The 14,012-nt window shown below is 41.0% G+C and overlaps 1 protein-coding gene across 1 annotated transcript in view; it reads left to right on the top strand.

Moving 5' to 3' along the window:
• TNRC6C (trinucleotide repeat containing adaptor 6C) overlaps positions 1-14,012 on the top strand; it is a 78,835-nt gene that overhangs the window by 36,167 nt on the left and 28,656 nt on the right. The window contains 1 exon segment of the mRNA XM_030462075.1: positions 5,953-8,544. Coding sequence (XP_030317935.1) covers positions 6,171-8,544 — 2,374 coding nt within the window. The 5' untranslated portion in view covers positions 5,953-6,170.

Raw genomic sequence — 14,012 nt, 5'->3', positions numbered from 1 at the left:
AAAGGCTTGGCAGCTCGCCAATATACAGCTGGGACTTGTGCTGCTTCTGCCTTGAGAAATGGGGTGGGAGCTGGTGCTGGGGTGAGCAGGGGGGACAGTGGGCAGGAGGTGGGGTTGGGGCAGGAGGCAGTCGGCAGCCCCCAGGTCTCCTCTGGGCTGACTTTCAAAAAACAACAACAAAAAAAAAAGCATCGAGGGTGCTAATTGTGGGTGCTAATTGTAGCCGGGTCCTGAAGTGAAAATGTTCTGTGACAGTCGAAAGAATTTAAAGAGGAAGGAAGATCGGTTTAGTGTCAGCTGCAATTAGATAATCAAAGCTTAAAAAATCCTGCTCTGTTGATACCTTCACCTAGAGCTAAGGAGCGGAGCCAGGGGAAGGGGGGAGGAGGAGGAGGGCTGTGGGTGGAAAGGGCATTTCCATAGCCAGTGCAGCAGAGGCCCGGCCGAGCTCGCAGGTTGTCTGGGCGCACGCTTGCACAGAGATTTTCTTGGCAGCTCTACAGGATGAGGCTCACACTGTACACAGCCGACATGTTGAAGCCGGGAGCCCTGGAGAACGTAGAGGCAGGAGCAGAAAGAGCTCTGCACACAATGTAGCGACTCCTAGGATGGTTGGGCGGCTCCTTTCTCCAGGTATTTTATTACCCATCAGCCCTTTTCTAGAGCCAAAAAAAAGAAAAGAAAAAAAAAAGAGAAAGAAGAAAGAAAGGGAAGGTAGCCCTAACCCTGAGAAAATAGCATCTGCTTCTGTTAAATCAGTTTATTACATAACATTTCAGAGAGGCAGCAGCAGCAGCACAGCGCCCTGAGCTTTTGGCTGCGTTTCAGGTTTGATAAAATGGCGTCTTCGCACCGAGCTGGCACTGAGCAGCAAAGTGCAATTGTTTGCTGGTTTGCTACTGCTGCTTTTGCTTTGGAGAAGGTAGCATTTAGTGGAATCTCTACTAATTAATACTGAGAAGTGTTGTTTATTTTGGCTTGTTTTCCTAATGCATTTAGAAGCTTTCAGCATCAGAGAGGGGAGCTACGTTTTAATGTCGTAGTGCAGAAAACAGAAACAGGCTGACAGGCTTTCCCACTTTGTACTTAACTATGCTTTAGGTTTAAAATAAAGCTGCTGTATTCAGTGCTTCCATCTCTTTTCTGTCTTTCTACATCATGTGTGCTATTCAAGATTTCAGCTTTGTAATGTTTGTGAGACTTCTCTTAAGTTACCTTTGTAAGGGACTTAACATAGATGACGGTTTTCAAATCTGTCCTCAAGCAGCGTGTGCAGAGAGCTGGATGTAGCAGGTAACCTAAAAAATTAACACTACAGTTCCCTGATTTTCTACTTCATTATATTTTGTTCTTCAGAACAGGTAACTGTCTCGTCTTACCAAATTATCCAGTGTTTAATCTAGCACTTGCATGTTTCTGGCAATACCTATTTAATTCAGATTTAGAAAAAAAAACGTGTAGTCTTTTAAAGATCTCAAGTTAAATTCAAAACTGTTTCTTCTGTGGAAAGAAAGTGATTTACCCTTTTTTCATGCCTTCCTACTCAGTTACTAACCTTTGTGTGACAAGTAAGTACCAAGCAGGGCTGTCACTGGCCTTTTGGATTTTTCTTTCTTCTTCATGTCAAAACAAACCCCACCACCATCTGTAACCTGTCCTGTGGGCAGGACAGGATGAGCCAATGAATCTGGTTGTTGTTATGCTGGCATGAATTGAAAAATACAACTACTAGTAAGAGGGAGAGTTGCTATTGGATCTGATTTAAAACTGGTGGAGCACAACTTATTAATGTGTTTCCCACTGAAAGTTTATCCCAGATTTGGCCATTTCACACCTTTTCCATATTTCTGTTTCTCAGTCAGCTATTATGTTATATAGTTGAGGGTGCATAATTTCACTGCACAGCATTTGAACTAATTAGAGTAATAAAAGTTGCAAGCATAGTTACTTTTAAATCAGCTGAATAAAAAATGAAAAATAGTCTTGTAAAGGACATTTTCAGTACAGGATTGAAGTAGTGAGTAACCTGGTTGTGCAGGCAAAGGGCTTTACTTTTCTTAGAAATGCATCCAGCATCTTCTCCTGTTTCACTTATGCTTTACTTTTGTAATCTGTGTAAACATCAAGCTGATTCTGCAATTAATTCTTCATATTAATTATCAAACAGCCAAAACAGTTTGCCATTTTTAATAAGTACTAAATAAAAGTCAATTAAAGTATGTTTGGTACAGTATATAACAACAGCAATCTCCTCCCCCTCCATTAAGGATATTATTAAAAAAACCCAACAAAACAAATACACAGCTCGTGCTTATTGGTAGCACTCATCAAAGTCCTGCATTTTTATATATAGCTTGAATTATTGCAACTTGAGAGAAGTTGTATGCATGTTTAAAACAAATCTGAGCTGTTAGATAAAATTTTCCCTTCTGATTGCTGAGTAAATATTGTTAATCAAGGGAACCATGCTTTTTAAAAGGTTCATAATTAATATTTAAAACAAAGTATTTAAAAATCAGTTTTACTTTGCAGTGTATTAGCACTTGGATTTGCTACCACAAAATACCAGTGGTTCCTGTTCCTGATGCTTTGTTTAAAATCTTTGCTTGGTTCATGCAGGAAGGACAGAAATGCTGCTCCTGCTGGGTTGCCATGCATTATTTCTGCATAAATCAAGAGCATGAAAATTATTACTAAGATGTTTCTCATTTCAGTCTTATCAGCTTTGGAATAAAATAGTGATATTTTAAATGAAGAGTTTGGTTTCCATGAAAGTTGGTGGAAATGTCTGTGTTTAAACCAAGCAAATTTCCAAGTATAATTACAAAAAAAAAAATCCATTATCTTCCATAAAACGTTCAAAGTATTCATGGATTAAGTAGAACTGTGCTGCTCTTTGGCTGTTTCATTACAGAATGAACTTCTCTTAATCTAGACAGCATTTAAAAATGTCTTGGTTGTTTGCCTCTGGAGCCAAGAGTTTAAGAAGTCCTCTCTTCAGGAGTAATTCTGTACTCAAGCTGCTATGTTTGTTAGGCAGCAAAGTCAGGGTTTTTGCAGCTTTCTGTTTATATTGTGACCTTATTCTCTTTATCTGTTCTGTTTCTTTCAAGTTTCAGAGCAGCAGCCTTTGGTGTTGGAACCAATGTCTCTGGTTTTCTGGTTTTGCACTTTTTTCATATCTTGGACTTGTGGAAGGTCCCAGCATGGTCCTGCTGACTCCAGAGCAAGAAGGCACAGCCCAGTGCACTGCCACTCCAGGGGCACCTTGCTTATTTCATGTCACCTTAAAAATTACTGAAATCCCTATTAAAATAACCACGGTTTTATTTGTCAGTTGTTATTTTTGAGGGTATAAGCTGAACCACAGCAAAAGGAACTGTGCTGGTGGTACTTGGTGTGATACTGTGTTATCTGGAGTAGATGTCCTGATCCCAGCTGAGGCACTTGGTTGTTTTCTGCTTTTAACATGGTTATCTCTTGGTCTTCGTACTTTTTCCCCCTTCAAAAATTGAATTTTCCCATTTATGTGACTGCTCTTCAAAATCCTTGTATGTTATTTAATGAAGAATTTGCTCCCTAGTCTCAGGAATCTTTATAAACTTCATTGTCACCTTCCTCTTCCTTTTCTTTACTTTCTGTCTCCGGAGTGCACAAAATTGAGCATTGCTTTCACACCATCTTAGGGGAGAGAAGGAAAAAAAAAATGAACAAGCAGCTCACTATCATCTCATCTTGTTGGTCTTAAAGCCATCTTTGTGAGTATTGAGGCATCTTGTGCTGTGCTCTTCATCCTTCTTCATAAACCTGCCCTGCACAGACACTTTCCCTGTCCTTGGACAGCACCATCCTTCACAGAGGTGGCTTCAGTTTTGGCTTTGACAAGGCCTTTTTATTGGAAAAGTGTGTTTCAAGCCTCTTTTAAACCTTTGTGTCATGTCTGAAATATACTGCTGAATCTCACCCCCCACAGTGTTAAAAAATCTCATCAAACTCCTCTTATCTGATTCCTTGGTTGCTTCAACTTCTTATCTCCTGGCCTGGCCTGCTGCTGCTTTTTCCTTTGTTCATTTCTGCTTTGCTTGGCTCATTTTTCTGACCCTTTTAAAGCCATTTCACAGGCTTTCTTTCACCTTTCACATCTTATCTGGGATTCTGGTCTCTATTTAACACCTGTGTAACAAACATATCAGGTCAATTTTCAACCTTTTTCCTTGGTTTCCTGATGTAACCAGGAATACAGGATCCTTTCTTCCTTTCTAGCCATTGAATTTAGAGAGAATCCAGGCAAACCCAGGTGGCCCCTTTCACATTCTCTTTTGGGTTTGTTGTGTACATGTCAATTTTTCAGCTGTTCCAGTGAAATGCCAGGCTTTTCTGTGGCCCAAGACACTCTTCCCTTCCTTTCTCTAGCATTCTTAGTTTTGTTTCAATTGGTTCATGTTGGGGGAAAAAAAAAAGGAAAAGATTCTATCCCTATTCTGATGAATCTTCATGAGGTAACAGTGTTATCAGCCCTTCCTTTCTTAAAAAGCTACAGGTGAAATATGTGTATAACAAGACTTTGTCAAAGACAGAGGGCTTTTCTTCTTATTCAGACAAATTTTTTGCAGTATTGGCAAACCTCTAATTGGAGGCAATTGGGGGGGTTACCAAAATGCTTGTGAATTAATTTAATGCATACTAGGCATCTACTGATAAATTTATTTGGGAGGTTTGTTTCATCCATCTTAACTACAAAATATTATTTTTATTCAAACAATATAAAAATAAAAGTAATGCTTCTGCAGATTTACAGTGAGTAAAAATAACTTCCATCTAGAATTTCTATCTTAAACATATGAATTTTTTTCCCTTATTTCAAGAACCATTAAAGAGGAACTGTTCTACAGATGGTCACTAGTACATATCCCTAGGATAAGACTGAATTACTTGCTATTAAGTTCCCATGAAAGAAATTAAAAGGAGTAGTCTCTGCTAGAAATCTTGGAGAGAGCTATCAGAATGGAAAGTAAATGCAAAAACGTTGCCTAATCCTGAGCTCTTAGCAGGAGAAGTGGGGTGTCTTCCCCTTTCACTTTGTACCCTAGCAAGCAATCAGGTGCTCAGGAGCCTTTGTGTCATTTTTTGGATTAGCATTTCTGTTCGAGGATGTGGGTGGTGCTGTGAGAAGTCTGAGTGATTGTACTACACAGCATTGGTTTTCATGGATTTGGGGAGAAACTGGTCTGTATGGGCGAGTGCAGAAGAATGTTTAAGCAACGTGTAAATCCTTTGAGAGAAGTTTCTTGATAGAACCATCTGCTGTTTAGAAATGCCCAAGTTCTCTGTGAAAATGTAAGTTACAGTATTGGTGTTTAGTTGCATAAATGACACTAAATAGTAAAGCTGGCTGTCCATATTTATTCCTTTATTTACATGAAAGGTTGAAAAACTAAATGCAGGATGAATGTGGTGTGTTGAGTTTGATGTCTGTGATGTCTAATAATGGGCAGACTTTTTATACTTTTTTATTGGCTGTTCTTTCTTTGTGTTTCTCTGAAGAATGAGAATTGAGTCAAAATAAATGGTAAGAGTCTGCTAAGATTATCTTCTTTATTTTCTCCAAATTTGCTTTTCAGATTTTTCACACAGATAATGTTTGCTATCCTTCTTTATTTGCCTGCTTGTTATTTTTACCAGTATATTTAGGGATAAAATCCACTTTCATTACTCTGTTCTAAAATGGAGTTATTCCATTGTTTTTATTGAGAGTTTTGCTAGAATTAAACACCCCTAAATATGAGCATTGTGCTTTAATGCAGAAAGGAAAATTGCTGTTATGTTAGAGAGTGTACTCTAAATTTTAGCAGTCTGCAGTGTTGTGGCCAGCAATGTAAAACAGTGCTTCAGAGAGGGCTTTTGCAGTGCTTGAACAGTGGACTCACTTTTAACCTTTTTGGATCCTTTCAGATCTCAGCCACAGTGGATTGGGAGACCATTATGAGAATTCCCACTGGGGACAGCAGCCCACTTTCAGGAGTGAAGGCAACTGCAGCTGGGATAAAGTGATAATAGACAGGACTGACAAGGAAGCGTGGCCTTCCATTACCGGAGCTGAGACTGAGTCTGCCTCAGAATGTACTACAGACACTGACTCTGCCTCCAACTGTGGCTCAGAGAACAGTAGCATGGCTACAGGGAGTGCCCAAGGCAACTTCACTGGACATACAAAGAAAACTAATGGCAATAATGGCGCCAACGGAGCACTCGTCCAAAGCACTTCTAACCAGAGTGCCCTTGGAGCTGGTGGAGCAAATGGTAATGGCAACTCAGCCAGAGTGTGGGGGGTGGCTGGGGGCTCCAGCTCTGGCCTAGCTCACTGCTCTGCCAGTGGTGGGGATGGAAAGATGGACAACATGATGGGAGATGGTAGAAGTCAGAACTGCTGGGGTGCTTCCAACTCGAATGCTGGCATTAATCTTAACCTTAACCCTAATGCCAATCCAGCTGCCTGGCCTGTACTTGGACATGAAGGAACTGTGGGAGCAGGCAACCCTTCCAGTATTTGCAGTCCAGTCAGTGCCATAGGTCAGAACATGGGCAACCAGAATGGGAACCCAACAAGCACCTTAGGTGCTTGGGGAAACTTGCTGCCGCAAGAGAGCACAGAACCACAAACGTCCACTTCTCAGAATGTGTCTTTCAGCGTACAACCTCAGAACCTTAACACTGATGGACCAAATAACACTAACCCCATGAACTCTTCACCAAACCCTATCAATGCAATGCAGACAAATGGACTGCCGAACTGGGGGATGGCTGTTGGGATGGGGGCCATCATCCCGCCCCACCTGCAAGGCCTTCCTGGTGCTAATGGAACATCAGTTTCTCAAGTCAGCGGGGGCAGTGGTGAAGGGATGGGCAGTTCAGTGTGGGGGATGTCCCCAGGTAATCCTGCCACAGGAAACAGCAATTCTGGGTTCAGTCAGGGGAATGGAGACACTGTGAACTCAGCATTAAGTGCTAAACAAAACGGATCCAGCGGCGCTGCGCAGAAGGAGGGGAACGGGGCGAACGCGTGGGATTCGGGACCTCCTTCTGGTCCTGGGGTACTGGCGTGGGGCAGGGGTGGTGGCAACAGTGGTGTTGGTGGCATGCATTCTGGAGCTTGGGGCCACCCCAACCGGAACACCAGTAATGGTGTGAACGGGGAATGGGGCAAGCCCCCAAACCAGCATTCCAATAGCGACATCAACGGGAAAGGATCAACAGGGTGGGACAGCTCCAGTGTTACCAGTCCCAATCCTGCCATGCAGCAGGGCAGTGAACAAATAAACTCTTGGGCCAAAGCTGCAGCCTCTGGCACCACAGCTAGTGAAGGAAGTAACGAGAGTGGTGGGAGTCAAACTGAAGGCAGTACCGGGAGGGAGGGGGCTGGAGAGGGCAGGAGGAGAGACAAAGGGATGATAGACCAAGGGCAAGTTCAGTTGCCAAGAAATGACCTTGACCCCAGGGTCCTGTCCAATACGGGGTGGGGACAAACCCCCGTAAAGCAAAACACTGCCTGGGAATTTGAAGAGTCCCCAAGGTCTGAGCGAAAGAATGACAATGGAACAGAGGCCTGGGGTTGTGCAGCTACTCAATCTTCAAACTCAGGGGGGAAGAACGATGGGTCCATCATGAACAGTACAAATACCTCTTCAGTATCTGGGTGGGTCAACTCTCCACCGGCAGCTGTTCCAACAAATACAGGTTGGGGAGACAATAACAACAAAGCACCAAATGGCCCAGGGGGGTGGGGAGAGTCAGCAAGCTCTACTACTGTTAATAATGCTGCTTCTGCCAAAAGCGGCCACGCGTGGAGTGGGACCGCAAATCAGGAGGACAAATCACCTACCTGGGGTGAACCTCAGAAACCCAAATCTCAGAACTGGGGAGATGGACAGAAATCAAATCCAAGCTGGACTTCAGGAGGTGGAGATTGGACAGATTCATCATCTGTTCCTGGACACTTGGGTGAGGGGAAGAAGAATGGATCTGGATGGGATTCTGACAATAGATCAGGGTCTGGTTGGAATGATTCCACGAGGTCTGGGACCAGCGGGTGGGGAAATGGCACAAACAGCAAGGCTAATACAGGTACAAGTTGGGGGGAATCTTTAAAGCCAAGCCCCCAGCAAAATTGGGCTAATAAACCCCAGGACAACAATGTGAGTAACTGGGGAGGAGCTGCTTCTGTAAAACAGACGGGGTCAGGGTGGGTTGGTGGGCCAGTGCCAGCCAAACAAAAAGAGAACTGTGAGGCAACTGGCTGGGAAGAGCCATCTCCACCGTCCATTCGCCGCAAGATGGAAATCGATGATGGTACCTCAGCTTGGGGCGACCCAAATTACAACAACAACAAGACTGTAAACATGTGGGATAGAAATAACCCTATAATTCAGAGCAGTACCACAACCAACACCACCACCACTAGCACCATTATCAACACAAATATGGTTGAACCTCAGCCATCGCACCAGTCAAGTGCCCAGCCAAACCGGTCCCCACTGCTTGGTCCAGGTATGGAAACAGTTTTACAAAGTACTTTAAGATACTATAAGATACTGATTACTGAATGCTGTCTGGCTTCACCAGTGTGTAGTTATGCATTAAAGATAGAAATCCTGCATTTATACCATAAAGTAAGTTTATTCATTTACTCTGAAGCAGTGTTCGTGGCTTGGCTTGAGGAACCTTCCAGGCACGATTCCATAGTCCCTGTCAGTGTGAGAAAGGTTTGAAGCAATACCTGGTCCAAAATGCCATATATCCTTAGATTGTTTGTCCCTATTTATTTCTTCAGGTCTTCCACAGTTAGGTGGCATTTTCTTTTTATTCAGCCATTTAAGAGTTTGGGCTTTTTCTTCTAACCTTTTTTCCCTTGTTGTTCTCCGGTTACCACTGCTGTCTTTGTTCTTGTTAAGACATTTGGCATCTGTTCCTTTCTGCAAATTGTATCTCTTGGCAACAGATGTTGTTAATGGTTGCATGAATCAGCTCTTGCTGTTGGTCTTCTGTTTGTTGTCTTTTATAAGGAAATAGTTCTCTTCCATACTTCAGGTCTCAAGTGTGGGTAATATTCTGGACTTTCATGTGATTCTCATAAAGCTGGATTGGTTAAAGATGTTAATATTTAGGGTAGCAGGGACAAGTTAGAATTCTAACTTCAGCTGTGTTCCAGAGACAGGGTTGTAAGCATCTAGGAAATCTAGGAATTTTTTTAATCTAAGATGGGTACTGCTGTAGACAAGCAACAAGGAATAAAAATGGGGAAAAATGAGAAAAATGCTTAGGAGGGAGGTATTTAAATGGAAATTACTGGGAGCCCTGCTCTATATCATGACCACAGACTTCTTAAAATAAATCTAATCTTGCAATGCTCTTTGAAATTCTTCATCTGATTTTTCTCTCCAAGGTTTTGTTTCGTCTTGGTCACGGCTAAATATTGACTTTTTAACTATGTTTTTCTCCAAGTGGGATTTGTTCTCCTTTTTTCCATCATTTTTCTCTTTGATGTTTTGTAATAATTCATGTCTGTGTAAAAATAGTCTCATGTTCCCTCCTCTAATCAAATATTTTAACAGTTGAGGCCAGTTATTTTAATAACATAATATGTGCTCCCAACAGAGAAATCTGAAAATAGGTTTTTACTTGGTCAGTCTAAAATACCTGATCTATCATTCATTTACCCTAAATTGCTAATTTGCAATTAACCCAGGAAAGTGACAATTCAGTTCTTAATTGTAGAGGAATTGTCATGAAAGTGGTTTTTTTTCTTTGGTTTTGGGGTGGAATTTCGTGTGGGTTGGTTTTTTGTTCAGCTCATTTCTTGATTATTGCATCTGTGTTTGTGAAGCCGTTCATGGACAGCAGGGTATTGTTAATAATCCAACACCTTGCAGAGGAAAACTTCCTGTTACTAGTCCTACAGATTTTGAAAATGATATTTGAAAACCTGGTGGTGTTCTGCAGTGATTACTGCAGAGAATACATGGCAGCAAAGGAAGGGTTTCTTTGAAGTGATGTGTTTATGCAGTCAGAGAACTGCTTATTAATCTGTAACCATCCACTCAGCTACCACATGATGAGGCTAAAATGACAATATTGTGCATCTTGCAGAAATGTTCATTAGGAAGATTCTAAGATACTAAAGGAAAACCAGCTCTGGGAATATACCCAAGACAGCCTGCAAGAAAGAGGATAAATTGAGTAATAGTGAGGACAGCTTAAAATACAGTTCTAATACTAAAATTTAGATTTACTGAAGACAAACATTAGGCCATAGGTACAAAAATAAAGGCCATACATGGAAATATTTTAAAGGATTATAGCTGACTCTGCAAGTCCCCTCTGTCCTCATGTGTTGTGCATATTTTTACTTTTGTTGGGCCAGTCATGAGTTTATCTTACACAGAGAGAGAGAGCAGAAAATGTAATTTAAAATGACCATATTAGCTTCCCCAGTCAAAGACCTGTCTTTAGCACTGTGTAGCACATAGCAGCTGTAGAGCAATATCCTGTTGGTCTTTGTGGAAATTTACACAGACTTTAAACATCACAAATCATGTCCCAGCTGGGACAGCTAAGAAATGAGAAGCAAGTCATGAGCTGCTTTCCTTCCACACAGGCAGGGGCTTACAGTTTGGTGTGCTGTTCAACCTTTTTATTTTTCCTGCTCCAGTTCCCTATCCCATTGGCTGTGCCTTTCCAGCCTCTGCTGCAAGGGAGACAAGAATCAGAAAATTCACAAGAAAATTCCATGTACACTCTTTGCATGCAGAGCACGATTGTGTTGTTCAAGACTGTGCCGTAAGGCTCAGGTTGGGTGCTCATCTAGAATCCTCTATCACTGAAGTAGTTACCACTGGCACTGTGTCTCAGGCTGTGACATGCTTTCCCAATCATTTTTAGCATTCCCTGTTATTCATGGAGTATCATGAAGAAGGAACCCTGCCCTCTGTTCCTGTAGGGAAGTCTGGTGTAGCTGTGGGATGGCACAGTCCTGCATCCTGAAAGCAAAGCAGTGAATTTTAATTTTGCTGCAGAGCACAAAGGAGCATTAGTCCCTTTGGGGTTTTAAGTTTATATAAGATATTAGTTTAGAAATGGAGACCAAGTTACAGTCTTGTTATTGAAGTTATCACCCATGCCCAGAAGTTCTGAAAATTCCTTGAATTCAGAACTTAAAAAGCTATTGATGGGAAGCAGATGCTGGTACACACTTGATGAAAATGGATAATACTGAAGGAATTTCTTTTTCTCTTAGGGGGCAGAGGGGGGAAAAAAACCATAATGTGATAAACACAGTCCTTCCTGGTGATAGGAACCCAAACCACTGGTGAGCTGTCTGAAAAGGGAGCAGAAAGCTAGTGGTTTGAGTTTAGATTTGATTTTAATGTAAGTTGCTCATGCATAATACTTGTTTTGATAGAAGGGGAATAAGAAGTGAGAAAAGGTTTTGCAAACAGGGCTTGGATCCCAGGCAGTACCAGATCTGTTCCTGTTAGGTTGGTCATGGCTGGCAGGGTTCCAACCATCCATCCTCCAGCTGAGAAAAGAAACAAAAAGGGAATAGAGGCTTCCCTATGGAGATTTGAGGTGAAAAATCATGGTCTTTGTGTTTTCTAGAGATTAAGGAGCCTAAGTTTTAAAATCTGAACCAGGTCTAAATTCTAAATGTGTAAGTTCTCTTTAGAATCCTCGTGCATTTGTCTCAGCTCATAGCACAGAATTCATGTGAAGCAGAGAAGCTCTGTGATGCCTTTTCCTTACTTTAAGGTTTCAAAACACACACACGCACTCTCTCTCACTTGTATAGCTTATTTATTTTCTATTATTAACAACTAACTAGTAAATATTTAGTAAACAATATCATTTTTCTACCTATTTTTCATCCTTTTTGTCTACATAAGGTTCTAATATCTTGATATGCTTGAATTATATTCATACACTCTGGTACTAATCACAGACCAAACAACTTCAAGGAAAACCATTTCTGCCATCCAAATAGCTATAGGGTTATTTTGAGGGAAAACAACTGCATCCTGCCATGGCTTAGTTAACATTTCACTTTCCCTTGAGGATTTCCTGTTGGCTGAGGCCCAATGTTAATTATGTTTTTATTTCTATAAAACAGACCTCTGCCAATGTGTCCATGTTTATTACTCACTGTGATCTTTTTGTTTCTTGCAATTCTAACAGTGCTTTAAAACCTCAGTATTAAAACCACACTTTCTTGCCAGAGAGCTTTTTTAACAGAGCTTGGTCTGTTGCAGGACAGATCTGGCTGTTATTTAAGCCATGGATCCTTTTTTTGTGGAAGCCTGTATGCACATTATTTTCATAAAGAAAACAGATTTCTCTGAGCAGAACCTTTTCCTTCCAAAGGGCTGTGTAAAGGAACTCAAAAGCAGCTTCTTGTGCTCGTTCAGCCCACTGAACCACCATTTATCTGTGAGCAGGTAGATATTTGGTAGGTAATGATAGGACTGTAAAGTACTGAGCTGCCAGGAGCAGCTGTTGAGATTGCAGCCTCTGACCTTATATTCTGTGTCTGTTTCAAATACAAAGCATGCTGGGTTATTTTTAAAAATCTAGGAAGAGCCTGGGACAAAAAAACCCTCAAAGTAAATCTCTTTTTTTCCTCTGGCTAGCAGGACTTTGTCATTCATTCTAAAATGTAACTTTATTTACCTTTATAAGTTTTTAAAATAGAGTGGTATGGAGTCATACAGAGATAGCACAGAGATAGTGATGTTAAGTCAGCATGTACTTACCACAGAGGGAAAACCAGATTTGTAATTGAGAAGTACTTGGGAATTTATATACAGGTTACTTTTTCCAATGTGCAAGTTACTTCACTTCTCCAGCAGCCTTCAGATTTTATTTACTGATTTTTCTGTACATAATTTCATCTGTTAAGATAGTTTGGGAAATTTTAGCTGAGGCCTTTTGTCTGCTTTTATGTAATAGCAAATGTTATCTCTTAGTAAAGATTGGCTCCCTCATTATTTGCAATCTGTATAATTTACTGCTTGGTGTATTTAAAGCACTTAACCCAAAATAACCTGGACATTGCACATCTGTGGTCTGTCATCAATGTTGTTGACTTCATAGTAAAGAGCATCAGAAGGACCAGGCTGAGTTTTTAGCCTACAACCTAGAACACTTTGTCTGTCCAATATATGGATTGTGTTTTAAGGTTATTGTCATTAATTGAACGATTTAGATTTTCCAGTATGGGGTGTATAAACTAGGAAGTGTCAGTATTCTGCTCTCTGTGGATCTGTATTCTAGTTGGTACTTTAGAGATGTTCTGTTTTCTGTTTCATTTGCCTGTGCTTAATCTTTTCCAGATGCCAATATGATTAAATACATGCAGTTGCCTGACAGGGTTGCCTCCTGAGTACTGAGGCAGAAATTCAAATAAAAGATTTCTTAAATAAAGTTGACTTGAATATACAAGCAGAAAGCTTGGATAAGTATTTTAGGTGGAACACCATGGAAGTGGTGATGCTCAGGAGAGGTTCATTTCTATGGAAATGTACATGTGTGTCTTCTGTACACACTTGAAAATAGCAAGAAACTGAAGATACCTTAATAGAACACAGTAATGTTCTCTTCAATGGAAATCAGTTTCATGGAATGGAAATTCTGAGTTGTTTCAGGTGTTTTAAAACACAATAAATCTTGCTGTTAGTAAAGAGCTTTATTAAGCTACATGTCCTGAACGTGTAGGCTTCCTTTAGATTATTTTTTGTCTTATAAATGTCTGTCAGTATCTGAGAGGGCTGCAGTTGCTTTGAGAAATAGAGCCTAAAATAAATGTGTAATAGAGTAACACTGAAGTGGTGCACAGATCTGAGCCCATCTGTTTGAAAGGAATTTGTTTCATTGCTCACAAATGTGTGAGTCACTGCTGGTGGTGAATGCTGCCAGAGGTTCTAGGAACAGAAATTCTGTGGAAGTTGGTAAGTTCTGCAAAGGTA

Source organism: Calypte anna, chromosome 18, assembly GCF_003957555.1.
Source record: "Calypte anna isolate BGI_N300 chromosome 18, bCalAnn1_v1.p, whole genome shotgun sequence".
Classification (NCBI taxonomy): Eukaryota; Metazoa; Chordata; class Aves; order Apodiformes; family Trochilidae; genus Calypte; species Calypte anna.
This window is presented reverse-complemented; position numbering and strand designations above follow the sequence as displayed.